Source organism: Orbicella franksi, chromosome 2, assembly GCF_964199315.1.
Source record: "Orbicella franksi chromosome 2, jaOrbFran1.1, whole genome shotgun sequence".
Lineage (NCBI taxonomy): Eukaryota > Metazoa > Cnidaria > Anthozoa > Scleractinia > Merulinidae > Orbicella > Orbicella franksi.
In genome coordinates, this window is record NC_138146.1 from 31,507,219 (window position 1) to 31,535,123 (window position 27,905).

General features: G+C 38.4%; 3 protein-coding genes across 3 annotated transcripts in view; 1 reads left to right on the forward strand and 2 right to left on the reverse strand.

Annotated features, from left to right (window-relative positions):
• Window positions 1-9,114, reverse strand: LOC145479301 (ephrin-B2a-like). The gene is made up of 6 exons (XM_081457625.1): window positions 8,911-9,114; window positions 8,617-8,785; window positions 4,791-5,092; window positions 3,743-3,844; window positions 1,580-1,729; window positions 1-503 (listed from the first exon to the last, which is right to left on the reverse strand). The coding sequence occupies exons 2-6, from the start codon at window positions 8,760-8,762 to the stop codon at window positions 334-336; spliced, it is 870 nt and encodes a 289-aa protein (XP_081313751.1). The 5' UTR covers window positions 8,763-8,785; window positions 8,911-9,114; the 3' UTR covers window positions 1-333.
• A 335-nt stretch (window positions 9,115-9,449) lies between these two features.
• On the reverse strand, window positions 9,450-16,691 carry LOC145479293 (ephrin-B2a-like). Its single transcript, XM_081457617.1, has 5 exons — window positions 16,435-16,691; window positions 13,648-13,946; window positions 13,103-13,204; window positions 12,383-12,529; window positions 9,450-11,903 (listed from the first exon to the last, which is right to left on the reverse strand). Exons 1-5 carry the CDS (start codon window positions 16,542-16,544, stop codon window positions 11,695-11,697), a joined length of 867 nt encoding a protein of 288 aa, XP_081313743.1. The 5' UTR covers window positions 16,545-16,691; the 3' UTR covers window positions 9,450-11,694.
• Window positions 16,692-18,086: 1,395 nt separating this feature from the next.
• LOC145479294 (ras-related protein Rab-11A) overlaps window positions 18,087-27,905 on the forward strand; it is a 10,348-nt gene continuing 529 nt past the window's right edge. Inside the window, exons 1-6 of the mRNA XM_081457618.1 lie at window positions 18,087-18,693; window positions 18,787-18,948; window positions 19,305-19,338; window positions 21,027-21,220; window positions 24,797-24,877; window positions 25,402-27,905. The exon at window positions 25,402-27,905 is cut by the window's right edge and continues 529 nt beyond it. Coding sequence (XP_081313744.1) covers window positions 18,654-18,693; window positions 18,787-18,948; window positions 19,305-19,338; window positions 21,027-21,220; window positions 24,797-24,877; window positions 25,402-25,547 — 657 coding nt within the window. The 5' untranslated portion in view covers window positions 18,087-18,653 and the 3' untranslated portion in view covers window positions 25,548-27,905. The remainder of the gene's footprint in view (window positions 18,694-18,786; window positions 18,949-19,304; window positions 19,339-21,026; window positions 21,221-24,796; window positions 24,878-25,401) is intronic.

Below are 27,905 nucleotides of genomic sequence, written 5' to 3' on the forward strand. Positions count from 1 at the left end.
AGAAGTTTTTTTTCCTTTCTCTAGTTACTGTTATACTTTAAAGTCTTAAACCATCACATACGACACTAGTAGTTTTAATGACGTTTTCCTCAAAATCTACCAGCACGGCTCCACCTCAAGATTTCAGGGATTAGAATTTGGCTCTGATTAGACGTTCATGAGAAATAAAATATTAATCTGCGGGACGACAGGTTTTGAGATGTTTTTATAACAGACAAAGTTACACATTTTTTTATTTCCCAAAAAATACGGTCTGACGTCATTTTTGGTGCTAAGCTTTCCTAGCCGATGACCAAAGAGTCGGGCAATTTTGGGCTCAAGACAGGTACACTCTCAGTGACGACTCAGTGACGCTCTTTCCGCTCGCTGTTTTAGTTCTTGCTTGCATTTTTGCCATAAAAGGAAAGCATTTAAGGCCATAGAAAGGACTACCAATGACCCCAAGATAGCGACAGTACCTACAAAAGTCCCAGTTTTTCGGCGTATCTCTGTCTTGGTGGTACCTGTTAAAAAATAGAGAATCTACAATCAAATTTATTTCAGTTACTAGTAATATTTGATGACGTTCATGAAAGCCTTATAGAAATATAACACAAACAGCAGTGATAAACATTGTACACCAACACGTTTTTACTGACACAACCAGTTGTGTCATATTTTTAATCGCAAGCTACGAAATCCTTTAATTTTGGACTTTAAAAAGGCAGCATAAACAACACAATGGTCTAAGTTAAATACAAAGACGAAGGGTTTTACAGCAGTTCTCTCCAAAACTATAATTCATGACATTTCGTCAGTGATGTTTTCAATTCATGCAGAGACAGTTTCTAAGCTTTTGGCCTCTACTTTAAATGAAAGAGATTGCTGGGCTAAAATAGAAGCCGTTACGTTTCAGTATAGACAAATCTAATTGCTTCATTGTTGCTTTACAAATTCGAAAGTGTCAGGGTTAAATCACAGCGAGTTTGCCGCATTTTTGGTCAAGACTTTGACGCATTTTTGACTAAAGACCCTTTCTCGTACACCGTGAAATACTCTCAAAACATCAGCATGAGGATATTACCTGAATTGTGGAAAGGGAACCGGGAAGCAAATTGTAATTAGTTGTCAGCGATTTTCCCAAAACATGACGACAAAGCTTAAACAAGTCTTAAGTACCAGACTTTTTCAATTTGACCTTATTCTAACACCTTGCACATGCGCAGCCTCGTTCCCAGGTAGAGAGAGGGCTTTGGGAACGAGGTTGGTGCATGCGTAATTCATTAAGTCGCATTCTTTTAGCTTCAGAACAAAACTGGACCATTATATTTAGGTCTCCATGAATGAAAATGTGTCTTTTCTGTTATGATTTTTTAAGTTTACCGTCATGATAGTGCCATTTAAGCCCATTTTGCATTGCGCTGTAGAACTTCACTGTATACGACTACTTTCTTTGAGGTTAAACGATTTGGCTTCAACCCACAAGTATTGTTTCCACAGGGAAAAAAAATAACTCCAAAATCCTAAATTTAACGACCCTCTTTAGTCGTATAATCTGGAACGTATCTCCTCGAGTGACTACGTGCAGTGACAAACTTACCGCAAACAGTGTTGTTGCAAAATTTTGATCTAACATCAGTGTCATTAGTGTTATTGCACTCAACAAATGATCTAGGAGGAGAGACTGTCTTGTTCCCTTTAGGAACTTGAGTTGGACTAGGTTTTTTCTTAGGAGGGCTGCATCTTTTATCTGAATGGGAGGATAACAAAAATAAAACGTTTGTAAAGTCATTCTAATGATAACGTAAATGAAGTTGACGATAATGATGATGATGATGACGACGGTGGTGGTACACTCTTTCTTTTTTGTAAGAATATACTTTATGACAATATCAAGGCTGAAATTTGCGAAATGTTAACCGAAAATTTTAAGCTTGATTTTGTGTGTCAAAACAGATGGTGCTTCGAATATGGGGATTGTTCATTTCATTTTCTTTTCGTAAATTAAATGGAAGGACTTAACACTTGGCAGACATAAACTACGTATGTGAACGAACTTTTTTGTGGGAGTACGTCAAATGCCTTCGAATTCAAGACTCGTACTAGCATCGCCAATTTCATAAGTATACATAATCACATTTCTAGACATATATTTTTTCCGTTTTACATTTCCTTGACGTCCTCCCACAAAATTTTAGTTTTCAACGTTGTGCATCAATTGGCCAAACCTTTCTAACGTGGAAGGGATATTCTTTGAGTTATATAGAAAGAAGCAAACCGTGAGGGTTTCGACCACGCTCATTTGAATATCAAATTTCAGGGCCAACTTCAATTCTTACAGAATGATATTGCTTTTTAACGAAAATACATACAATAACATTTTAGATGTGAAAATATGACTAACTTTGGGCCAGTATTTTGACCGATTTGATGCATGTAGATATGGGAGAAATATATGCGAATTTGCCTCCAGGAATACCTTAAGAATACTGACTCCAGGCAGAGATTTTGAAAAGAATATAATTTTTTTGGGTTGAAAACTCGTAAATGCAATCATAGTCAAACCTCTTTTAACTAGCCACCTATTAAACGGCCATCCCTATTAGGCGGCCAGTAATCAAAGCTCTATTGTTTTAAGGGGTCATTATCCATTTTCCCGAGGGTGGCCTAAACTTTATAAAAATTTTTTCCTTCCCTAAACGGTAAAGTAAGCCAAAAAAACAACAAAAACGGCAATCGCCGTATGTTCGATCTAATGAGATTTCTGTCAAAATAGTCCCCTTTTTACTCCAATAATCTAAGAATATTCACAAGAATATTTACAGCCTAAAATCGGCAGAAAAATAAGAATATTTAGCCTGGGCCGGAAAAACGATATTCTTACAAAAAAAAAAAAAAAAAAAAAAAGCGTAGTGATGGTGGTGATGGTGATAATGATGATGATAATGGTTATCACTGTGCTGACGATATTGATGACAAGGACCTATATTTACTCTTAATGGTAATTAGGCGTTGGTTAATTAGGACGATGATTATAAGTAACGAGGCTGGTGAAAGGCAGAGATTGTTGGTTGTCATTCTTTGCAGGTGGAAACTAAAGAGAAGTTTGTGATTGTGACCGTAGATTGTCAAGTGGTATATTATAAATAAAAAGCGCTTCTCATCCCCAGGATTTCGCGCGGCCATTTTTTTCTCGCGGTTTTCTTTCGCGTCGCGCACGACGGACTTAGCGAAAGAGGGACTATTCGTAGTCTAATTGTTAATTAGTATACATTACTTGCAAAAATTTCGGACGTTTAATTTGCCGACGCTTTTTATCTAATTTCGGACAGATTTCGGACAACAGTTTCGGACACTTTGCTGAAACATAGATAAAGTAAATTTACATCTACAAAACACGACTTCGACTAAAACGAAATTTGTGAAAATGATAGTTTTACTGCAGCCTCAACTGAGGTTTTACGAATACACCGAAGAGAAAATAACGTGATTGTATGAAGTCTATCAAGCCGTTACGTATCTCAAGCACTGTCTCAACCAGAGTTCGCTCCTTAAAGCCCGGCACATAAAGGAAACTAAGAGCTTTGGAGATACTTCAAAGTTTCATATTGTACTGCCGGTAAATATTTCGGACGGTTTTATTTTCGGGTTCAGTTTTCGTCCGAAATTAAAAACGTCCGAAATTCTTTGCAAGTAATGCACTACCGTCATAAGATGATATAACAGGTAGCTACACGAGATTAATTATATATGTTGGACCTACCTTGTCTATTCTTACACACATACACCTTAAATCGCATGTTATGTGTGGTGCAATGCCCACCAGAAGTTGAATTCAGCGAGCTCCTCTTCCCGTCTGACGTGGCTGTAGATCATGGGAAAGAAAAAGAATAAAAAAGCGTGGCATTAAATATATTTTGGTTTTTGTCAGCTTATTTCTAAAGTCACAGACTGAATAACTCTTGTACTATCTTTTCTTCGTTTCGCTGTTATGCTGGCACTGCTTACCATGCTTAGCGGTACAATTACTGCGTTAAAAATGAACTCGTTTTATAATTGCCATAACAAAGGATTTTAAAGTCATCTTTGGCTATTGTTTCACGAAGCTCCTCGGAACGTCTCACAGGATTGGCTGGGAAAATGATATACAAACAATAGTAACAATGCACCCTAGGCCTAAATCAATATAGCTTCGATTCGCGCTAACAAGATCCAATGAAATTAGAGGTTTTAGAGAGCTTCATGACAACAGTATTGTTTCAAACTTATAGGCGTGGTGTAAAACTGGGAGTCTTGAAGTCCAATTCTCCGTATTTCCGGTTGTCTCACGCTTGTAACGAACACGTTAATTATATGACGGCCAAGGTATCTCAGAAACTGGGAATTCTTTTCTCACGACTATTTTACCAAAATTGTTCCAAGGATCTCTCCTTCACGCAACGGAGAGAAGCTTGAGATCAAGGTTGTGATTTTGCCATTCCTGGCCTGGAGTATTGTGACGTTATCTGGCTTGGCTGTACGAAGTCATTGAAACCCACTGAAGATGGAGCATTTAGGAAGAGGAACTGGCGGTATTGTCCTCAAAACGCTCAGGATTTAACTAGGGGCAGTTTTTTTTAATTCTCTACTGGAGCATTTTTGTTAACAGGGCTCACATTGATACCAGTTTATAGCTGAAGTCATTGAATTGAAGTGTTACCCTGTCTAAATATTCTCAATTATCACCTCGGAAAGAATCCCGGAAAACAAAGAGCAAAGCAACTTTTCATTCATTTCATTAATTATTATCACATATTTTTATAACCTCTTACCAATAAAGAAATATTCCTTGCCAGGTGCAAATGTTGTTGGAGAATTAGCCGGAAATCGAAACACAAAAGTGTCGAATTTAACCTGTGTGGGTGAATCACATAAAATCAGCGCTGGCTGAGATGCCGCCTTTCCTGTCGAGCACGTCTTGTAACCAGACTCGTCCACTCCCCAAATATTCTCATACAGGTCCGTCTGTGGTACTTGGTGTTTCCAGGTTTTTAGAACTGTCCAGGTGTTAGGACAAACGATGTGCAGCTGGGTGTAGGGAAACACATTCAGCTCGTAATTCGTCTTCGAAAAACTGCAAATGATGAGTTTTGTGGCGAGAAATGTTCCGAGGTTAAAGCGGAATCACAAACTGAATAATGAATATTGAACTAAGACAGGAGCCATAATCGGGGATGGAGACCGTAAGCGCGCGCCATTTCTAGTATTGGGGTTGTCCCCATGATATGGGACAAAAATTCTATTTTTAGAACAAATTGCGCCATCGCCTGCAGCACACGCGCGTACATGCTGCGAGGATTTTTGCGGATGTCGCGCGGGGGGAATGGCGTCCGAAACTCCCGAAATTTTTCATGTTTTTGGCCCACAACTCAACGCGTTTACGTCTGTTGGAATTTTGCTTAAGCATTTTCGTCGTAAGCTGCTCCAGTTTGAGTGAAGTAAGACAGTGTCGAATTTAGGTATGATCCGCTTTAAGCTTACTATAGATATATATCGCTGACCAAGTTGTGTTCCGACGGATGCTTCTTTTACATGAGCTGCACATTACTCCACTTTAAATTTCACATATGTTGAAGATTAACAGCTTTTCCATTACACAGCAAAAAAACTAGCTGGATATATTTAGATATAGCAGAGCTTCAGGACTTCATAGTTTCCTACTCCTCTTGCCACAAGCTTGCGAGGAATTTGCCAGTCTATCGCGACCGAAAAGTAAAACAAAATAATTGCTAGTTTGAGTTTCGCCTGAATTGTAAGCAACGCTTGATTTTTCACCAAGACCCAATAACTTTACGTCCGTAGATACTGCTCAGTTTTATTCGTGTAAAAATCCAGTAAATTCTCTGTTGTCGATGAATGAGAGCGCCCGCTGATGCTTGTTTTGTACAGTCAGTAAACATGACAAATTGTACTTCCGCCGCACTTTCGTGTGAAAGCGTACATCGAACTCAAACAATAACTCTATAGTTTTTAAATATGTTTAAGATTGATAAATGTTTGAGAACATATTAAAAGCTAAGCTGAAAATATGCGAATTAAGCAGAAATAATCAGCAAAGTTACAATGACGCTTTCTTCGATTTCGATTTTGTTGATCGAGTTATCAAAACTCCTTGTCTATTTTCATTTTCGCATTGTAAAACTTCACTACGTTTATGCTGAAGAAACACACCTAATGTTAGTAGCCTTTTTTGCGTTCGTGAAATTTGTTGCAGCATCTCAGCACAAAAGATAACGAAAGAAATCTTTGTCAAGATTTGTTGACAATTGAAAACACCGACTCGGACTTGAAAGTGCACGAGCTGCACTATGCAAATGAGCTAATTGTACGCGTCAGACTTTCCTTTCAAAAACTTTTGCACACTCACCAAACAAGCAGAAACAATAAGAAACCATCAAAACAGGTTTTGGTTATGATTAACCATTGTCTGAGAAACTCACAAATTAACTCGATACCAGAGTAGAGTGTTTTTTTGCTATATTCTTAAGTCAGAACAAACGCAAAAACATACGCGTAAGCTTACAACTAGCGCGAGCAGATCTTATTATTCATTCCCAGCGGGAGATTGAAGTCTTGTTTTCGACCCTGAGAAACCTACCTTTTCCGTTAGCTTAGAGCATAAAACTACATATAAGCGCCCTGGTTCGTATTCCCTGCCTTATTCCCTGCCATCGCTGTGAAAAATAAGCAAGATAATCTCTCAAGGTCTCTCAACTCTCACCATTTGATCTCGCAACCTGACAACATCCACGCGAGAGCTCCCGACATGTGCGTGGATCCGCGCGGATATATGACGTCAGGATGGCGCAATTTGTTCTAAAAATAGAAAAATTGTCCCATATCATAGGTGCGCGCGGATCCCAAGACTTACGGTCTCCGTCCCCGATTATGGCTCCTGACTAAGAATAATCAATTTTCAAATTTTGTATTAATGGGACAGAGCAACTGCGATTGGAAGGGCGAGCAAATAATATATATGAGCGCCACGGAAAGCGTTTTTGCTGTTGTGAAATTCTGAAAACGCCTTCTTTTCTCCATCCCAGGGGAGGGCTACTTAGTGGTCCTAATGCAGAGATTCAATCACAAGAATGTGGCCCCCCCTTTAACAACTCTTATAAGTGTATCAATCAATTTGCAAAGTGGCTAAAACTGATTGGAACGGAATCGACAAAATATCGCTTTGATTTTAGTGACGGTACTGAAGATAGAGACAAATAGTTACGTCTGGTTCTTTACAAGGCGTATTTCAAATGACTAATTCGGATTCAGAATTATGAAAAAGGTACGGAGAGGTGTTGTTTATAAGCACATTTTCTTTTCCCCTAGTTGAAGATAAAATACCCCCGTTTACTTCTTTTGTTAGACTTACCAAAAGACGACCTTCACTGATTTAATCTTTCGCTTAATCATCGCCCTCGAGCGATCTTCGAACGACGAAGTCGCGAAAGGTTTATCTAATTTTTTCACTTGCACGGATAAGACTCCGAGCGTTGAGCTTTGACGCGAATAGCAACATTTATCGTTTTTCGTTTGCTCCGCGAGCGATCATTTTTTAAGGTGGCAATGACTGTACCCAACATGCCAGGGAAATATTATCAATATTTTGCAAAAGGCTTTTAGAAAGTCTATTCTCAGTTTGCAAGGTAATAGTGAAACGGAAAATTCCCATTAAGGTGATGTGATATTAGGCAAAATTAAGTTAATTACCAAATTAAAGCCATTTAGAAACAGCAATCCCCTATCGTCTGATTCCGTTATGGAGGTTATGGCTGGCTGAAACCCAAATTTTCCGACACCTTCTTAGTTCAGCTAATTGAAGAAACGAAATGCCTTGCGCTGACAATCAGTTAGCGTAATCGATATAACAATTATTCAAGTATAATCGTAAGCAGTTCATCAAACCACAACAATTTGAAAGGCGTATAAACTGATCAATTATTATATCTTGTTGAATGCGTAATATATACCTGCTCCTCTTGTTCTTTATAGTGTAAAACTAGGCACCCAAACCTTCATCCGTCATTTTTTTACGATAACTGCAGAAATTCTCGCGCGCTCATTGGCTGATTTTCATTGTCAATAAGCGCACAGACATAAATCTATGATTTATGCGATGCGTGAACGAGCGAGAGCGGACAATTTGACAATCTGTAATTGTAAAAAACAAATTAAAGTCAGTTTTTCATGCGTCTGTTCTGTTACTGACAATGAATTTCGTCATAACACTGTCAAAGTAGTCTGCGGATCCACTCGGCTTTCGGCTCCTGAATCCACAACTACTTTGACAATGGTATGACGAAATTCATGATCAATAACAGGACAGACGCATGAAAAACTGACGTCAGTTTGTTAACTCGCTCTGAACTGGTACAATGCCTTCATGGCTCACCTTTTGCCAACGACCAAGCGTTGTAAAATTGTAATCGAAACTAACATAATGAAAAACCTTCTTTCGTAACGCCACCCGAAAAGCGAATAGAAGGTTTTGATTCAGTTTAAAACAAATGCACATTCAATTTACCGAAGCAGATCGCATCATAGATGAAGCGTTATTCAGCAGTCGTGTTATGCTTGGAAATTGAAACAAAATTTACTTACATCGGATTGTTGGGTGTCCAGAAAATTGAAGGAAGGATTTCTGCTTTTCCACAGTGGTAACTCGTCCACACAAGCAGGGCTGCAGCAAGAAACACACAAGAACTTCTTCTTCTATTGCTTCCAATGTCCACACGATAAAATGACATCTCAGTCTTCGTACATGTTAAAACTACAGATGTTTCTTCGTTAGTGAATGCTCGCTTTTCATTTCAGATTTTAAAACTGTTCGGACTGATGTGCGATAGCTTAGATTTTAGGCGTCAAGTGTAGATAGTTTTTAAAAACCCTGCCTACCTGGAATGTAAATACTGTCAGTAAAACAATCATCTTTTTCCTTGTAGGCTTGTCAAAGGTGTCCAAGACAGGAACAATCTGTCAACTGCTTTTCTTCGAAACTGAATCTATTTTCGGTACACTGATAAGTTAATAACTTCCTTTCGATACCTTGTAGAACATTTACTTCCCCAGGAAGTGGGAATTGGGCGTGAAAGCAGTTTTTCTCACGCGTGTTCTTCACTGTTAGAGCAGTTCGCGATTGAATGCGGACGATAGTTCTGTGTTAGCGTAAGGTTGCTGTCATAAATCATGTAATTGACTACGTCACAATACGCACGACGAGTAATTCCAAGTTCTTCGAATTCTGCGATAACTGAAGTGAATCAGATGTACGTCAAGTGTACCTCTACAGTTACTTAAAAATATACCCTCTATACCAAACTGCAGACCTTGTTCACCGTAGATGCTAAGATTGTTTATTTGCTTTTCCAGTTTACAAGGCAAATTAATCATCGGGTCTACCTGAAGCCACCTAGTATACATGCAGAGATTAACAATAGAACAAAAGCTTTATCTGAAGACAGATTCATCGGTAACATTTTATATATATAAATATCTCGGCTGATGACTAAGTGTGGATTATACCTCGTGTAAGCAACACAAAAACGTAACTAATATTCTTACTGCCACGCTCGTCATTTTCACTTTCTAAGCTGCATGTGAAACGAGAGACGAGGACTGTTTCAAACCAAATGACATCTAAAAATAGTGTCGTTTCGTTCTAAACACCCTATGTGAGACCAAAATCTTTGACTTACGCACTCTTAAGCGAGACGACGCCCATTTCACTTGGGAAACCCACCGCCCCCACCCCCCCACCTTCCCACCCCGGGAGGTATGGCTACAACAAAGATGGAGCTAATAGTGGGAAACCGTATCAAGCTTTATCATCCTTCAGTTTTCAACAGAGTGGTATTTTATACTTCTTCCGGTCACGTGCTAGGCACATGACCATCGCCTGAAAACAAACGTGGACGACGTTAATAGTAAGATCATCAAAGGAAAAAGGATTTCTATTGCAGGCCACGCACTTACAGTCTTATACATTACTCCTTAGTGGCAATAAACGATTTAGGTCGCCGGCTTGATCATGATTGATCACCCAGTGTTACCTTACCAGACAGATTTAAAATAATATGTTAATGCAAGAGTAGATGAAGGAGTTATTTTCACTTTTAATCTTGGCCACACTTCAACCAGAATTGGTGCACATACCGGAAACGTATAGAGTGATCAACCACTATTTCCCCTTATTTGAATTCCTTAGTGTGTCGGGGGCAGCTGTCAGGTACGTCCTATAGCCCATCCTTCTTAATCCTTGGAAATGACCCAAAACAGAATAACCGCAACCAGTAATGCCAGAGGAAAGATGATTTGATGTGAAAAGCGGTTAATACATGTATATTGAAAGAAAAATAATTTTAATTAAAATCACAACCTTGCCACGATTGGAGAGAGTGATTGGACTGAAAAAGAACTAAATGACATGTTTTTAAACATCAAAAAGTTGAAAAGTTAATTCTAGACAGCCTCTTGTCATTGCTGCGATGTTTGGAGGCCTGTTATTCAGATCTATGTTTGTAAAATAACTAAAACTGCAGACAAGCTTTCCTTGGAGGAAGAAAGTTGGAACATGTGGAATATCAAACGATTTTTTAGACGATTCAGCTTCTGTTTCAGTATACCTATAGACTCATAGTCTCTCGGTATTACTTAATGCAAGATGGTCCAGAAATATAAACGCTGAATGTATGTATATACTTTATAGATCAGAATTAAAAACAGTTCCTACAAAATGTTACTTTACTCGCGCGTTTATGACAACATCAGGCTTTCACACATGTATCTACAGTTACAAAGCTGATCAAATCCTGAGAACGAGTTGAGTAATGCCTGGAACAAGCTATTGTATAGCTAAAAATATCGGCGCGCTATTACTTTCTATTGGTTCTGAAAACTCTCATATCTATAAAAAAAAATCACTCGCGTGTATGACGATATCACTCTTGCGTCATAGAAGTCTTTTATCTACAATTATAAAGCGGATCCTTTGACTTGTTCTTGGCAGACTTACTAACATTTCTCTTGTGGTCTTGCCGATAAAAATCTCACAAACTAATGTTGCGGCACACTAGCTATTTACACTTTTACGCATAATGAAGTGAAAGTAAGGTAGATAAAGTCTGCATACGAACCTAGAGGCTCACCAGGCCGGCTCTTACTTACAGTTTCTGTAGCATGAAAGGACTAGGAGTATTTCTACCCCCTCCCCCCCTCTGGATGGGATGCTAATCCATCGCAGGGTTACCTCTCAGCATTACATTCGCCGGTAGGGCCCTCGCCGGTATCAATTTATGCACCTGGGTGGAGAGAGCTACTAGGGCTCGAACCCAGACCACTCGATCTGGAGTCCAGGGCATTAACCATGATCCCACTGCGCCTCCCACATAATGAAGTGAAAAGCAATGATATCGACAGGAGACCTTCCAGCGAATTCGCCCCCGTGACGTCACACGCAGCAATTCCTGGGAAGAAGCTGGGGAAGACATATAAGCTATTGTACAGCTTAAAGTTTCGACCAACTAATTCTCAATCTCCGCCTAAACACTAAGAATTTCCGGGACGGATCATCAAAGCCTGCGCACGTCCTCCTCTAGTGAGGGTACGTATGGTAACTAAGCGACGATATTGACCAGTGAAACGATGACCGCTGACTCACACACACACACATTAACTAGGAACTCAGTCCCAGTCCCCGTCAGGAGAGTCATTGATTCTTATCGTGAATGAAGCACTATCACGCGAGGAAATTGACGTTGCTTTCCTCTTCCCATAAAGTTGGCAGATCAGGATAATGGATAAAATAAGAAGAGCAAAACACATGAACACGAGAAAGCCAATTGCGATCAGGTAAGTGGATTCGTCTTCTAACACTTCACTTTCAGGATTACCTGCACAGAAAAAAACCTTTTGGTTAGCCCAAATGTCATTTGATAAACAATATACCTTACTTAGGGCCTTGCAGATGTTTTATATTAAATTCCCGTGAATTGTAAGGTAATGAGGGATGTCTGAATGAAATGTAGCAAAATGAAACGACAACCATTAAACTACTCTCTGCTATCTATCGCATTGTCTCGCATGAAACAACAGACTAGTAATATTCATTGCGACAAAATAAACGATTTATTTCTCTCAGTCGGGAAAAGGTTATCCAGAAAAAACACTCTGTACTAAAAACCGCAATAAAATTGACGTCCTATGGGAGTTGCTCGCAGAAGACTTTGCTGAAAGTGAAATGTTTCATATGTTCACCCACCATTTGTCACAATTCATTTAGATTTATAGTATAGACTTTTACAGCAATTTTGTTATCAAATGGCTTAAGATTATAAAATTAAACGAGCTCGGTCCTTCGTTTTCATGTTACCTGGATCGTTCATTCCTGTGGTGGGTGTGGTAGGTAGAGTGTAATTTGCACATGACCTTGATGATGTGCTTTCAGTCTTGACAGTAGCTTGCGCTTGGGTAGTAGGCGTAACGCCATTACACATATCCTCGCTTAGACAACGTGGATCTACGAAGAGAAGGTTTCACTACTTTAAAGGGTCTGTAGTGTGAATAGGTGACTCGCAGCCCTCTCAATTTGAAATGCCGTATTCGTGTAAGAGCGTGTTGAAGACGTGAGAACATTGACTGGGAGCTGAGGAGCCCGGGGACCCTGGGCGAAATACAAGTCGCGCGCACAAAGCTCCGCGCGCCCAATTATGATTCACTAGGGAGACTCTGCGGATGAAAGCGCGCCTCATGTTTTGGTTAAGTGTGCGCTACAAGAATTTCTGGGAACTCCTGATGCAAATAAACGTTATTATCTTCTTGAATGGACCATTGAAAGAAAAATCCCGAGGGCATTTCACGCTACTTCGTGGATATCAAAGCATTGCAGAAAAGCCTGGAAGAAATTGCATGTCTGACTACGAACATGCATGTGAATAGACTGGAAAGAGGCTGAAAGTGTTTTCTTTTTCTATCTTTTTCGCAGAAGGGAAAAATCAACGAGGAAACAAAATACTTGAGTGAAGTAGCAGTCCTTAGCACCCTTTTTAAGTATAACATCACTTCCTTCCTCGAGTGTTTACAAACAACTGACCTTCACTGCTCGTACAAATATGGAATTTGAGCTTCATGTTTTGTGTCTTACAGCGTCCACCAGAGCGGCTTTTCATCGATGATTGTTTGCCATTCGAAGTTGCTAGAAAGGAAACATAGAACTGTTTGAATCCAATTTATAGCTGGCTAGAAGATGTCTAAACTTGAATATCCCGTTAACAAAGAAAGACTGGGGAATTGGAGGGGCTATTCTTCGAAGACCTAGCGAAGCCAGAGTAAGATTGCAAAGAAAATTATAAGTCATTGAACGAACACCTTTGTCAGCCGGAGAAAGCTAGCTTTGATTCAACGCGCAGAAATATCTATGGGATCCCAAGTAATGTAATTTGCAAGTGACCGTCATCAAGCTAGCCAATAAACTGAAACGCCGAGACTTAAACTGTAATGTGAGGTACGCCCCCCGCCCCCCCCCCCCTCCGCTTCATCCCTCGCCTTTATTAAGTGTCAAGTGCTCTGTTAACGACGGAAGGGGAGATGGTAAGAAAAGAATGCTGAAAATTAAATCAATCAGTTGATTTTTCTTACCTATAAAATAGTACTCCTTTCCAGGCTCAAATTTGAGATCGACGCCTGCACTATATTTCTTAAAAATCACCGTATAATATCTAAGGTTGAAGGGCTTGTCACATAATATAAGTTCACTGTCAGTTGTCTGATTCACCGCGCAGCGCTCATAACTCTGTCTGCTGACCAGCCACAGATTCTCGTACAGTGGACGCAGGACATTGCTGCTAGCGAGTTTGGTTACCGTGGTAGCGGTGTTCGGGCACACGAAGATGAGCTTAGACATTGGATGGACGCATTGTGTTCTGTTTGTCCTGAATCTAGAGATGTCAATGAAAAATATCAAATCAGTGAATTAGTCCGATAGTTCTTTCAGTTAGCTTCCTTGAAACTAAACTGAAAAAACAATTCGCCAGTTGCACTGGTTGTTCCATGCACAAGACGCTTGTAGATTATTATGATTATATTAATGTTATCTGCTAGTTTCAATAGAAATTTCAATAGCTCATCGAAAGAAGTACATTTCCCATTTACACTTCAAAAAATTCAAATGATGCTCCAACGACCGACATATCTTCTCCATATATCAATAAACTGTTGTACCTAGTAGTTTAGACGTTTACAATTATGAGGCGTCTTTCTCATACTAAAAGAAACTCGGGTAATTGGCTCAACCGGTTGTCAATTTTACACCGCTTACTTGTTCATGTTACCGTATGCGGGGGCAACGGAATTACAATTTGTAGTACAAAAACGTGGCGGGGGAGCGGGGGGGGGGGGGGACTGATGGAAACACCTCCTGCGCTACCCCTAGTCGGAAAGTCGCCATAACAGATCTTGTCTTCTTCCCTATGACTGCTATTAGCTATTGAGGTAAATTTCAGTATTTCAATATAATTTCAATATAATTACTAAACGATTATCTCTTGACCAAATTGGCAAGAATCAAAATCCGTTTCCCTAGCAACCGTTAGAACTCGTCACCAGCTTGACAGCTGCTAAAATATAAATATCACAACATTCGCACTTATTTGTTATACAAAGTCACGCGGTGTCAACCCGCTGTTGTGTTCGCTTGTACTAACTTTACCCCCAGGCAAGATGAAACATGGAATTGGTGCTTATTTCGGGGTTAATGCTGTTTTTTTCCTAATCTGAAATTTCGTCAATGATTTATTACAAAGGCTCAAAATGAAAATACGAAAAACAGAAAATAATTTCGACGATACAAACATGAGTTGCCAGACAGGAACAACGGGTGATGAATAAACACAAAATAAAATTAGGTTGCAATATTTAAATAATCATGGTTTCTGAGTTTTGCGAAAATTAAAATGAAATCTCCATGAAATACATTCATCATCGAATTTTTATCATTAGCCAATACTGAAGGACTCAAAGACTGCTTGTTTGACAGTTTGGGTTCTTTCGTTAATGGCAGTTTCTATATCTTAAACGATGACGTAATGATTAAAAAAATAACAACAGAAAATTGCCAGAAACCCGGCGAACACTTTCACACAATATTATAAAATGCGGAAACCTTCTCCAAATCCCTGTAGTTAATAAATATGATTTAAGTTCTTTAATTCGTGAAGCCGTTGTTTGACGGACGTAGGCTTGAGGCTTTGAGAAAGATAGGAAAACACAAGGAGAAAGGTTTTCTCCAATCAATATTCAACCAGTTCATGAAGCATATTTAAACACTCTGTTCTGTAGGGCCAAGAACTTGATGACTTTATGATTGGAGTTTGGATAAACATACGCCTGAATTTCTGCATTCTTAAGTGAAAATAAAAATCCGAACTGATAGTTAGTATCTCAACGAAATAATTGCACACCGGGAATTCTGTCGTCTGGCTAAATTCATTTTCTTTGCGAGACAAGCATTTTAAATTATTAACTCTCGAAAATGGCAGGTTCGATCGCAATAAAACAGTAGGTTACGTTCTTCAGACGAAACGGGAAATCTACTCAGCACTTCCGCCAATATAATGCGGACAAAGCAGAAAGGGCGTGAACGCATTGACAAGAAAGAAAATTGCTCAAGCCTATACTTCACTTAAGAGTCTCGTGACTAGAAGGAAATTTTCAAATGTTATCTCCTAGCTTGAGGTGGGCCTAGTTTAACTGTGCGAGTGCCGTTACATCAGATCAGTGGATACGCGACAAGTTCGTAAAGCTATTACAAAGAAGTAAACATTCAAAAATAAACACTCAAGTTGAAAAGTGAAATTGAAATTGCTCCTTCCGTTCATGCAAAACAAGCTGGTATACTTCTCGGCAACGCTGCAAATTAATTAAGGCCCCCTGTTTTCATTAAGCAAGAGACACTGCAAAAGAGGACAAGACATACTAAAGAAAACAGGTTATTGATCAGGGAGCTCAAACTAAGAGCGACTTGACTCACGGCCAGCAGAGAAAAACGATCACGTCTTGAGAGTGTGAAGCCTAAGCGTACCTCGCAGTTGAGAAACGTAACTGCAAGTTCCAATCATTAAATATTCTTCTTTCCCCTTGATTCGTATTTAGCATTTTTGCAATCGTAATAATCATTTTGTTGTTCAGTATAAATAAAACGTTCTACAAAAATTTCATTTTCTCGTTGTATAGGATCGGAGAAGGCAACTTTTGTTTCCGTTTATCACTTGCAATCGAGTGTAGCGTGAGTATAATATCTTCATCGCCGACTTAGGCTTTCGAACCGATAGACAGACTCTAGACACGTTTAACGACCTCTCTTTACGATTTGAAAGGTTTTGTAAGGTTAAGAGAAAAAATCAAACCCTTTGCCTGGATCGTACTTACATTGGGTTGAGAGGAGTCCATTGGATAGATGGATACAGCTCATTTCTTCCCAGATCAAACACGAAAATTAGGACAATAAAAGCGTGCTGTATTCCGGAGAAAATCCCCATTTTCGCCTTTTAAAACGGCTGTTTTATGCTGGGTCAGGAGCCTTGTGTAGTCAAACCGCCAAAAATATATCACCGGTCTTGCAAACTGCTTCTGGTTTTACCGAGAAATTTTTTTTAGCGGGAAATTTGCATTCATCGTAAACAAGCCATTACGTCACCGTAACTTCCTTTAACTATAACATAAAACGGAAGTGAAAATACTTCCATCCTTTAGTAATAACTGATTGAATCAACTATTTAAAACTGATTTGCACTGGCGAACGAAAATATTTCTTGTTGTCAGGCAGCGACTCTCAGATTTTCTGATCAAATAATCCCTGTGGCTGTCTATAGAGAAGAAATCGCGAAATGAGCTACACTCATTATCGTAAACTCGAGATGTTCATGTGACTAGATCTGATATTGTGCACCAATTAAGCATGAATAGATTTAGATTATTCATTTGCTAAGTTTGGTTTTTCATTGTTATTTTTTTTTTGGGGGGGGGGGGAGGGGGCGCTGATGGGAATGGGTTTGCAACTGCAATACCTCGCACGGTGGATTTCTATGACGAACGAGTCTCTGCAGGAATCCATGGACTCCTTGTCTCTGCGGAGGAGAGATTGATTTGAAGTACCACCTTAGGGTAGACACCCAACCGAAACCTCAGGGCAGTGTTGCCTGCTCGCCTACTCTCCACGGTCAATATAAGGTGCAGTCCGTTTACCATAACATAGGGACTTGTGGCATGAAAACTCGATAATTACTATAACTTTGTTTACCAGTTGTGTATTGAGGTATGGTGGCTCAATACGGTTTCAAAAATTCTTCAACACCTCCTGCTGAATCGAAATACTTCCGCTCCCTTTCAGTTAATCGTTGACATTACTGGTATAATAGTCGATAAATACTGGCATCAAACCAATGCATCGGTCCCCACAACTGTTTGAAACTTGTTTAAAGTTGAACCATGACTGGCGCTGATAAAAATTTGGTAATACAAACTGTAGGTCAACAAGCTCGGATAATAAAATTTAGGGTGTTTTTGATAGTTTAGACCGTTGCTATGGCAACTTGTAACGTGAAGAAAATGTCTTTTGTAATGGTAGCTGAAAATGGGAAAAAGCATTCATCCATCACAGTAGAAATGCTGAAAAATTCTGGAAGCTGTTTCCAGTCACCTTAAATTTTAGACAGCAAGGCTGCTCAAAAAGACCATGGCCAAGGCTTTGTGCGTGACACACCCGATGAGGGCGAAAATGAGTGTGTGACGTGTGAAAAGCAAGTAAAAGACTTACGTGGTTCGTGAATTTATGAAAAGCCATTTTCAAACGCCTCTAAAAGTATACGTGACACGTGAATTTTGTTAAACTTCGTGCTTGAAACCGGAAGTTAACCACCCCACCCCCACCCCACCCCCAGGCTTCCTCCACACAACCTCCCAAGTACGTGCAAATCGATGCGTGGAGTGCCCTTGCGAGGAACCTGAGCTTCACTTGCGAGCATTTATATAGGTACCGGGTGAATGATGAATGATGCGAACTTCTTGTTAAAGAAGAAGAAAGAACTATGTTTAAAATATCTGTCATGATATCTATAGTCAGCGATCAAGTAAAACAACTCACACCGAATCATTATTTTCGCTTTTCTAAGTTCGTTTTCATAGTTTTTCCCCACGGAATTCTCAATTATACTAGGGAAAATTATTCTTGCTTGAGGTGATTAAATTTAGAAGTAACGTTCGGTTGTTTTTCCGTGGAAAGCGTACTGGCGTGACTACTGGCGTGACATTAAAAATGAAGCCGGAAAAAAACTTCGTGAGACATGACAACGAGACTCGTTCCCAGGCGCTTACATCATTTCCAAATTTGGAAGCATAAGCCGAGTCCTAAAGGGCGGCCATTTTGTATCGCTTCCGCCCGCTAGTGTAAACTGCAATCTATCGAAAATCCCTGTCATCCTCTGGTTTCGTTCTTGATTTTTTCGCCATCAAGCCTTGTGGTTGTCTTCTTTTCAATCTCATCCAGCTATTTTGGGCTGCCAAAAAATATTCGGAGCAGGAGGCCGTGATAAGAGACGCAGGATTTGAAAGACGTATTATTTATCTAGGATTAACTGAAATTTACCGCAATGGGGACGAAGGATGATGAATACGACTATCTTTTTAAAGGTATTGACGTAATAAGTAATGTTTATGCTTTCGGCTGGAATATTTCTTCAGTTGTAGACTAATATGACTAATGTTGTGGTTCGTTCTTAACAGTTGTTCTCATAGGCGACTCTGGTGTTGGAAAGTCAAATTTGCTGTCTCGGTTCACGAGAAACGAATTTAATTTGGAGTCCAAGTCCACAATTGGTGTAGAATTTGCTACCAGAAGTATACAAGTTGATGGAAAAACTATCAAGGCCCAAATCTGGGACACTGGTGAGACGACATTGGCATTTTGTGTACCAGTTGTTCGTTTGTTTGTGCTTGTGAGTTCGGTCGATCTTTTGAACTGGTGTAACTTTCCAAGGCGCAAGGGGGAGTTGTTTCATAGCTCCTCCCGGAAGCCATTGGTAGCTTTGGTTTTCCGCAAGATTTAAACCCAGAAATAAGGGCAATGCATCATTTTGTAAAAAGCCTGGGCGTAAAGCGGTGTCATTTTTATACGGCAAAATACATGTAGTGTAATGTACAGATTTCTTTGATCTCGTTGAAACTGCCTTTGTGCAAGTGTTCAATATCGATCACGAAATGGTAACATTTATTCGTTTCACTTTTCACACTTTGTTTCATAGCTGGGCAAGAACGATACAGAGCCATAACAAGCGCGTAAGTTTTAATCGTATGTCTTAACTTCACATGTAATTGTCATTATGAAGTGAGAAGGTTAACTGTCATTACTGTCAACCAAATTTATGCTTCATTATGGAATGTATCATAATAATTATTTGAAGTGTTTAATGGACGAAGAGCATGTTAGAATATGGTGGTTGTGCATATTCATAACTGGTTATACATTTTTACTTGTCCCTCCACAATTTCTTGGTATCATAATTTGAAATGTGTTAAAATACATGCACAATGTGAGTGTATTTTCAAATTTAATAATTCTACAGTAAAAGCTACAGCTATATAGACCTATACAGACCTAATCAATATTTCTTGCCTGTCAATGAAGTATTTCTTGCTTGTAAGAATCATGTCAGTGTAGCTTGTGAATACATGTACATGTAAGTTTATGTGATTAAAAAGTTTGCATTTGATCCAATATATTGCATGCTATGTGGAACTTTGGTTGACAGTTTTTTTATTGTTGCCAAAATTTGCTCCACAGGTAAAGGATGTGATATTGATATTGGGCACTGTTGAAAATGACATGCAGCTGTATTTAGGAACCATTTTGTTTCTGACAATTAAAATCTATTAGGCTGCAGGGCTGTCAAAAGTAGCCAACTGCCACTGAAAATCACCATCTACTTCTTGAGCTCAGCCAGCTTCTCTTTTGAGCTAGTTTTCTAATTTTTTAGAAAAAAGATGACACAATCAGCTCTTTAATCCAACAATAAAGCTGCCTACTTCAAAACTTTGTGACAGTCAGCTGTGATTCAACCAAACTTTTAATGGGAATGAAGAATACTTGATCAAGCTTTCATCTAATCCAACTACATGTCAAGTGCTCTTTACTTCAAATGCAAATATAAATTTTCATTTGTTTTTGGGTTTGAGATTATTAGATAATTATTTTTGGATTTATGCACAAGTGTATGCCATTTCCATGTGAAAAACAGGAACATGGCATTCCAACTGGCCCAGGTTGTTTGAAAGGTGGAAAACACTATCCACCAAATAAATCACTATGCAGTGGAAAGTGTGGTTTGTTTTGTTAACACTTATGCACTGGATAGTGATTTAATTGGCGGATAACATTATCCAGCCTTTGAACAACTGGTGCTTGGTTTATAGAATTTCAAGCCAAAAACAAATTGAAACAACAACATACTTCATGTCTGCTTTGTGGTGATGTAATTATTTAGTACTTTGACCTTTTGAAACCAAAGATCAGAGAAGAGTCTGTTTTTTTCAGATTGTCCTTTGTACATGAAAATCAATTTTGGTGCATTCTTATTTGATAAGTTAACAACAAGGCCTTGGGCAATGATGACAAAAAATACTTACGTGCATGTGATAATATGTGCGTAATAACTGGTCCCTAGGGAAACAGTTATTATACATAGATCTTAGTGTAGAGTATTAAGGGAATATTAAGGGAAGAAGGGCATCCCCAAGTCCAAGTAACCTCTGGTTAGCGGGAGAGCAGGTTACACTTGCTTAATTGTCACTTGTGGGGTGACTTTACGATTAAGACTTTGAGATTAAGCCATTGCTACATGACGATAAATCAACCAGAATGTGTGTTAGATTCAACTGAACTCCAGCTAAATAACAACAGAGCTTTTTTTTTTTTTTCCCATTTGGACTTGTGATGATCTTTTTCATTTTGTTGTAATATATAACAGGTATTACAGGGGAGCTGTAGGTGCCCTTCTGGTTTATGATATTGCTAAGCACTTGACATACGAAAATGTGGAAAGGTGGCTGAAGGAACTTCGGGATCATGCTGATAGTAACATTGTTATAATGCTTGTGGGTAACAAAAGTGATCTTCGCCATCTTAGAGCTGTTCCAACAGATGAGGCAAAAGCATTTGCAGGTATGTGTATAGAATTTCAATCCTGGTATTTAGATTTGATGTTGTATCTTCCTAACATTTATTTGTTTTTGGTAGCTGTTCACTGAAATGGTGTAATTCAGCACTGATTTGAAGAATCCTAAAGCTTTAGTCTACTCAAATCTGTGGTTCTTGATTATTTTTTTCTGAGAATTGAAAAACTGGAAATGAATTTTTCCAAAATACCAACTAAGTCAATAAGTAATTCATCATTTTATCTTTTACCAGGCATGTGAAATTGATTGGCAACAGCTTAATCAAAGTTAAAATAGGAAATCTTAATATCTAGTTTTGAGGTGAAATCGAGGAAGTTATAATCACTTCTTTGGTACAGTTTATATGTTGTAGTTAATTTTAGATCTCAGTTAAATTTTGATTTCATGTGGTTCTTTTTCGTTTGAGTAACAGTCGAACCCTTATTAACTGGCCACCCTTGGGGAAATGGAAGGGGGCCTCTTAATTGAGGTTGGCTGCTACTGTAAATAGGGCTTTGTCAGGAATCAGCATGAAGTCTAGTAAAAACATCAATTTATTCAAATACAAGCATGTTTTATGGCAACATGGAATCATGTGAATACAATGATAAACCTGTGTATGAGTGTTTGTGGTGACTTTCTTTATCAGACTCTCATCTGCCGTGGCCTTTTCCAAAACTAGATAGGGGTAAAGAAGAAAGAAAATCCCCCGTGGGATGACCAACAACAGTCCTGTCAAACTTATCAAATGCAATAAGCACTGATGAAATAGTGTTTCACTATTTTTTAAATCTAGGCATTTAGTGTTGAATTACAAATACCCAAACAAATGTTTTTTTTACCATTTGTATGGCTTTATTTGCAATTTTCTTGAATTTTGTTTGGTAAAATCTTCCAAAATTTTCAAAGTACATCGAGTATAGCAGGATAAGAATTTTAAACTTCCAAAAATGTAGGGTTTGTAAGGCAGTTTTTTAGATGTTTTGCAGATTTGTGTCTTTTGCTGCTCTGGAAAAACTGGTCTGATAGATTTCCCTGAAAAATGAACTCCAACTAAAGCAAAATATTCATTACCAGTCTGCCAAATTTTGTGGAATTTCACGGAAGGAAATTCAAGAAAATTCACTTTCAGTTTTGTTTTTTGTGCTCATGTTGACGTCATAAACTATTGAAAAAAAGTAGACCTTTTTTTAGTGCAGAGTGCACTATTGGGATGGTTATGGGGGTTGCCTGCCGCTAAGGAACTAAGGCGCTATGGCGCTATGGCACTATGGCCCTATGGCCCTATGGCGCTAAGGTGTAAACTTTAATGTTTGTTTAATTAATTAATTTCAATTAATTAATTAGTCTAGAGGCAAGGAAGTAATGGGAGTAGGGTGGGAAAGGTACATGTGTACTCTACGTAAAACACATTCCATCGCCGTCGCTTAACTTTGAACATCGCAAAGCTATATATTTGTTTCAGGTAACCCCTTGCTCTCCTTGTGGTACCATTCTCCTTAGAACAAAACTAATTTGCCCTAAACGCATGCGTAGATTAGTTAGGGTTCGTGGCTTCTATATTAGCTGAAGGATACATTGCATACGGAATCACGCACAAATGTTGAGTGGTTTTCCTTATGGTACAGCTCAACATGTGAGACGCATGCGTTCTAGCATTGTTAGTGTTATACACTATCTTTACACGCAGTATTTTATATATCGTGTCATGTGACCAAGGACGGCAGTTATTTTTCAGGTAGCGCCAATTGTCCCTTTTTATTGCAAAAGTGAAACGTTACTGTGGCTGCGTAGCTTTTAGAATTACAAACAGGTCAGTTCAACAAATATCATCTGCTGTTTTCAATCTACAATAGTGTGCTTGTCAGAGTTCAAATATATTGCTTCTCCTTAGCGACTCTTTTATTTCTTGCCTTAATTGTGTCTGTAAGAGAGACCAAAAAGTTCCCAAGTTAGTGGCGTTAATACTCCGCAAATTGTGAATTTGTAACAAAAGAAACCAGGAAAATGCTCAAATATTGCTGCAGACGCCGTGGCACCTAATGAAAGCGCAAATTAATTTAATCAGTCTTTGAGGAGACTCATTCATATCGGCCAAGTAGCGCTGTTTATCTTCAATACTTTTCGTTGAAAAGCTTCTCAGCCATCAATATCGTTGTGTGTTAATTTTGAATTGTTTTATTGTTAACAACAAAGGTGGCAACAGAAAAAGAAAGTGGTATTTCGTGACTATCTGATAATTAAATTAGTTCTTGTTCATCGGTAAAAATTTGCATTTTTAGTAAAACATCGTCTCTGTTCCGTTTCTTCATCACTACATCAGATATTTAACTTTCTTTCATTTATCTCCAAAAAACAAGGACGTCTTCCACATGTTTTGGAGAAAACAGGGGTTTCATATTACATGGCTTTGCGAGGAAAACAAAAGTATCAAGTTACAAAGTTGGCGTGAAGAGCTAAATTGTCACGTTTGCTGCTTCAGCGTATTGTTGAATTTAAAATGAACGAAAATCAACTTAAAGCACCAGTAGTAATTAATTTGTGCGTAATGTTTGGACCTTGAATGAAAATACAACCTTGAAACATACACACTGCAAAGGGGAAAAGCCGTGGCAGACTACCAAGGTAGACACAAACCGGAAGTGAACCGAGTAGGGGTGAGTACTTATGGGACTACTGTACCAGAGCTATCAATTGCGCTCTGCACTATCTGAGATTGTCTCACTAGTCTTGTTTTAGTGTGCCAGATTATTAAAACTTTAGTCCTCAGCGTGCCTTTGATTGTAAAACTGTAGGGAGCCACCTTAATAGGGGTTTGACTGTACTTTTCTTGCCACTTTTGGTAATAAGTGTGGAATAGAGATAAATTGAAAAAAAGAATTAACTAACCTGCAGAAAGCAGACCACATATAACTGAAATCAAGAGTTGGGTGAGATCAGAAATTGAGTGCAACATTTTCAAACTGTATTTTTGCCTGATAATTTATTTTTTTGTACATTTATGGTGCTTGTAAATTTGACTTGTTTGTTAACATTGTTTATCATTGTGGCAGTGTTGGCCATATCTCATGAACACTGTGCATGAGCAATCTAGCAGGCACTATCTTGAATGTAATTTGGCTTCTCTAGTTTTTATCAGCATAAAATAAGTTTAACTGTACATTGTGCTGTACATGTAGTTGTAGCAATTGATTATCATTAATGTACATGAACATCGTGTGTGATGCTGTTACATGTACTACGATTATCAGTTGAGTAAGGCGGGACGAAAGTTTGGTCACCAAGTTTTAACGTAAAATTGTGTTGTTGTCACGGGCAACTTACCTCGTTTCCGTTGGTAACAATATCAACAGCCGTTGGTCACCTGTCGCGTTGCCTACAATTTCGCGCACTTTCCTATCAATTGACGTCAAAGGCCGACAAGTTGCCAATGGATACGGAGCCAGTTGCTCGTGACAACAACACGATTTTTACGTTAAAACTTGGTGACCAAACTTTCGTCCGCCTTACTCAACTGATAATCGTAGTAAATTTTATGGTAAAAGTAATCATTAATTATGATTATCTTTTTGACTACTTTTAGAAAAAAATGGTCTTTCATTTATTGAAACATCAGCGCTAGATTCAACAAATGTGGAGGTGGCATTTCACAATATTCTAACAGGTCAGTATAGTTGACGGACAAAGTGCTTAAAGTGATCAAATTTGATACATTTATCAATTGAAAGCTAAGTTTTATCTTCAACCCAGTCAATGACATCTTGTTTCATATTTTTGTCTCTCTTTGGCTTCCAATATGTTGGCAGTTTCTCTATTTGTAATGTGTGATAGAGTGATTGTGTGGTCCTAAATGTAGCCATGTTTACTATATTGACCATTACAAATTTAGTACTTTGAACATACAGCTGTTGTATTTGTAACTTGTACATTGCTTTAAGTTTACAATGTTTAATGCTAAGGCTTTGTAACAGACATGCAGTAATGAGGTTTTTTAACTTTACAGCAGGTGTTTTGTTCATATCTGAAACTTGATAAAATGCAAGTGGTGTTTGTGGATAATGTGATCACTACATACAATTCTCAATCAGCCATTAGCCTGCAACTTTATCTTGAACATGTTGAAGTTCCTAGAGTCAACAATTTGTCAATATTATTTAATTATGATATTTATATATTTTTATCGTTCAGAAATCTACCACATTGTATCCCAAAAGCAAATCCACGATTCCCCAGGTTCAGATGGAAACCAACCAAGTAACAACGTGCAGACTATTACTGTATCTCCTACCACAGAGGCTGACCATAAAAAGAAAGTTCAATGTTGTAATGCTTAGATTACAGAAGTTTTAGTCTATTGTTGCAGAAATACATATTGGACTGTAAGTCCTTCTGTTTACTACAAGCAAGACCTTTCTTCAAAGGTATTGCATATTTCATCATTAGCATATTAATGTTAGAAATGAATAGTCTAGAACAAAGACTGGAAAATTTATTGTTTAATTTGTGTTGAAATGCTGTTAAATGTGGGACTTCACTGTATGTTGAGCAACTTTCAGTGATTTTTAATGGTGTAAATGCATTGCAAAATTGAAAGGACCCTCAAAAGACAATGTATACGTTTTCTTTAAGAGCACACCAACTCACATGTGTACACTTGTGAGATGGTATCCCCTGCATGCTTGTACATTGTAAGTCTTAGCATCAACATGCAAATTCCCATTTCTGATTTCCGTGCATTTCATGATGTACTGGTTGGGAGAATTTGTTTAAATATCAAGTTAATTTTTTCTTTGGTGTTTATCAGTTTGAAAACAATTCTCTCAAACTGTGCACCTGTATTTTGTGTGGTATTGTGAGGAGAAATTGGGTGTTGATTGCTCTCAGAAATTAAGATCAAATAAGTACTAAAAAATTATTGAGTGAAGCAGAGTGTTGGGGGAATGTTAGATTGTTGAACTGTCAACTAATATTCCTCTCAGCTGCATGGAATAGACCTTTCCCGCATTCCACTTCATTGCGTTCGAATAATAGCACCAGAGCGAGGTTGGGGTGGACGTTTTCATACATTTGGTGTATTTTTGTCCACCCTGACCTCGACTCGATGCTATTGTTTGTTGGAATGCGGGAAAGATCTATTGTTGACAGGATTCAGTCAATACACACAAATTTATGTCAAAACTGTGCTTTTGAACAGCCTGAACATATTCTTGGATTTCATATTTCATGTGGCATATAAGACACAAGATCAGGGTGCAGAGATTAGTGTTAACCCTTTGGTAGTCCTGTTCTGTAGTAAGAGTAAGGAGCTCAGAAGTCACTGTCATCTTTATTCGTAGTATGTCATGATGTAGTCATGATGTAGTCATGATGTAGCAATCATAGGGAAGCAAAAGCTTATTTGCATATATTTTGGAACTCGAGAAATGCTACTAATGAAATTTTGTTAAATGTCTCAGAACTGATTATTATAATTATTAGTATTATTAATTCTGGGCTGCTTGAAGCATTGTCCATTGTATTCTGTGTATCAACCTTGATGCATGAAAAATGTGATTTTGAAAAGGCACATGTACATGGTATCTTGTTTTGTTGACAGCGATTTGGTATATTATCTCTTGTGCACTGCCAGCTCATTCTTGCGAATTTGATACTTTAGTAACAATCGTTCATAACCTGTTGGTGAGGTGAATTACAGAGAAGAGTTTGTGTATGTTCAAGGTGACTTAGGCTGTTATGCAAAGATGAGTAAATGATAGAGGAGAAAAAGTGGCGGTGGCATGCCTTCAGGTCACGTTTGTGTTCGTACTTATCAGTTGACATTTAAAATGAAACAGGAATTTAGTGGCACAAGTGCTCAGCTGTGTTGCTAACAGCAATTATGTAGAAAGTAGGCTTAAGTTCCATGTAGCTAGAGCAAGATGGCACCTAAGTGTAATTGTCAGGATTGTTGATTATTAAATGAGGTACATGTAGAGTGGAAGCTCATGCTCCTTTCTACTGCCACTGAAGACTAATTCCATTATTGGGGTAAATAAAGAAACTTTCTAAGCAAGATTTTGTTGTTTCCAAAAGAAAGTGGCTGTAGTAACACCTGATGGTCACATGGCTGGCTGTGTCTATTGAACTAGCGTGTGCAGGTGGTATTTTCTTGTGCATGTTTTTCTCTCTTGAGATAGACTTTCCCTTGGGGATAGGTGCATCAAAAGACTGTGAGTTGGTGAATGATGGAGAATACCTGATGAATGTTCTCAATCATTTACCAACTTCACATTTCAATATACACTGTTTTACATGTAATGTACACCACACCAGTGAATACTAGAGTGAAAATATTACTGTTTTTTAATTAATGGTAGTCTCCACTGTAAAAGAATTATCAAGTAACATTCACGTAATACCGGAGTGGAGCTGCTAAAAAAGCCAAAGACACTATTTACTGGTTTGGTATACACGTTACAGAAGGCGCGTTCTTGAAGAATTTCTGTATGAGCCCCCATGTCAACATGCTTAATTAAATGAATATGCTTAATTAAATGAATGGCAAAGTATTTTACATTAACTATAATTTTACAATAAATGTTGTTGCTTTGTACTTCAATTGCTTCTACATGTAAATAAACAATGGCACAAGTGATATGTCTCCCTTATGTCAGCTTCTGTATAAACCTTGTAATAGAATTCCGTGTACAACT

Coding starts and splice junctions, on each gene's coding strand:
- LOC145479293 (XM_081457617.1), bottom strand. CDS start 16,544: ATGGGGATTTTCTCCGGAATACAGCACGCTTTTATTGTCCTAATTTTC. Junction 13,205..13,647: donor AAAGGAGTACTATTTTATAG/GTAAGAAAAATC, acceptor TTTCCTTTCTAG/CAACTTCGAATGGCAAACAA. Junction 12,530..13,102: donor TATTTGTACGAGCAGTGAAG/GTCAGTTGTTTG, acceptor TTCTCTTCGTAG/ATCCACGTTGTCTAAGCGAG.
- LOC145479301 (XM_081457625.1), bottom strand. CDS start 8,762: ATGTCATTTTATCGTGTGGACATTGGAAGCAATAGAAGAAGAAGTTCT. Junction 5,093..8,616: donor TGGACACCCAACAATCCGAT/GTAAGTAAATTT, acceptor CATCATTTGCAG/TTTTTCGAAGACGAATTACG. Junction 3,845..4,790: donor CAAGGAATATTTCTTTATTG/GTAAGAGGTTAT, acceptor CATGATCTACAG/CCACGTCAGACGGGAAGAGG.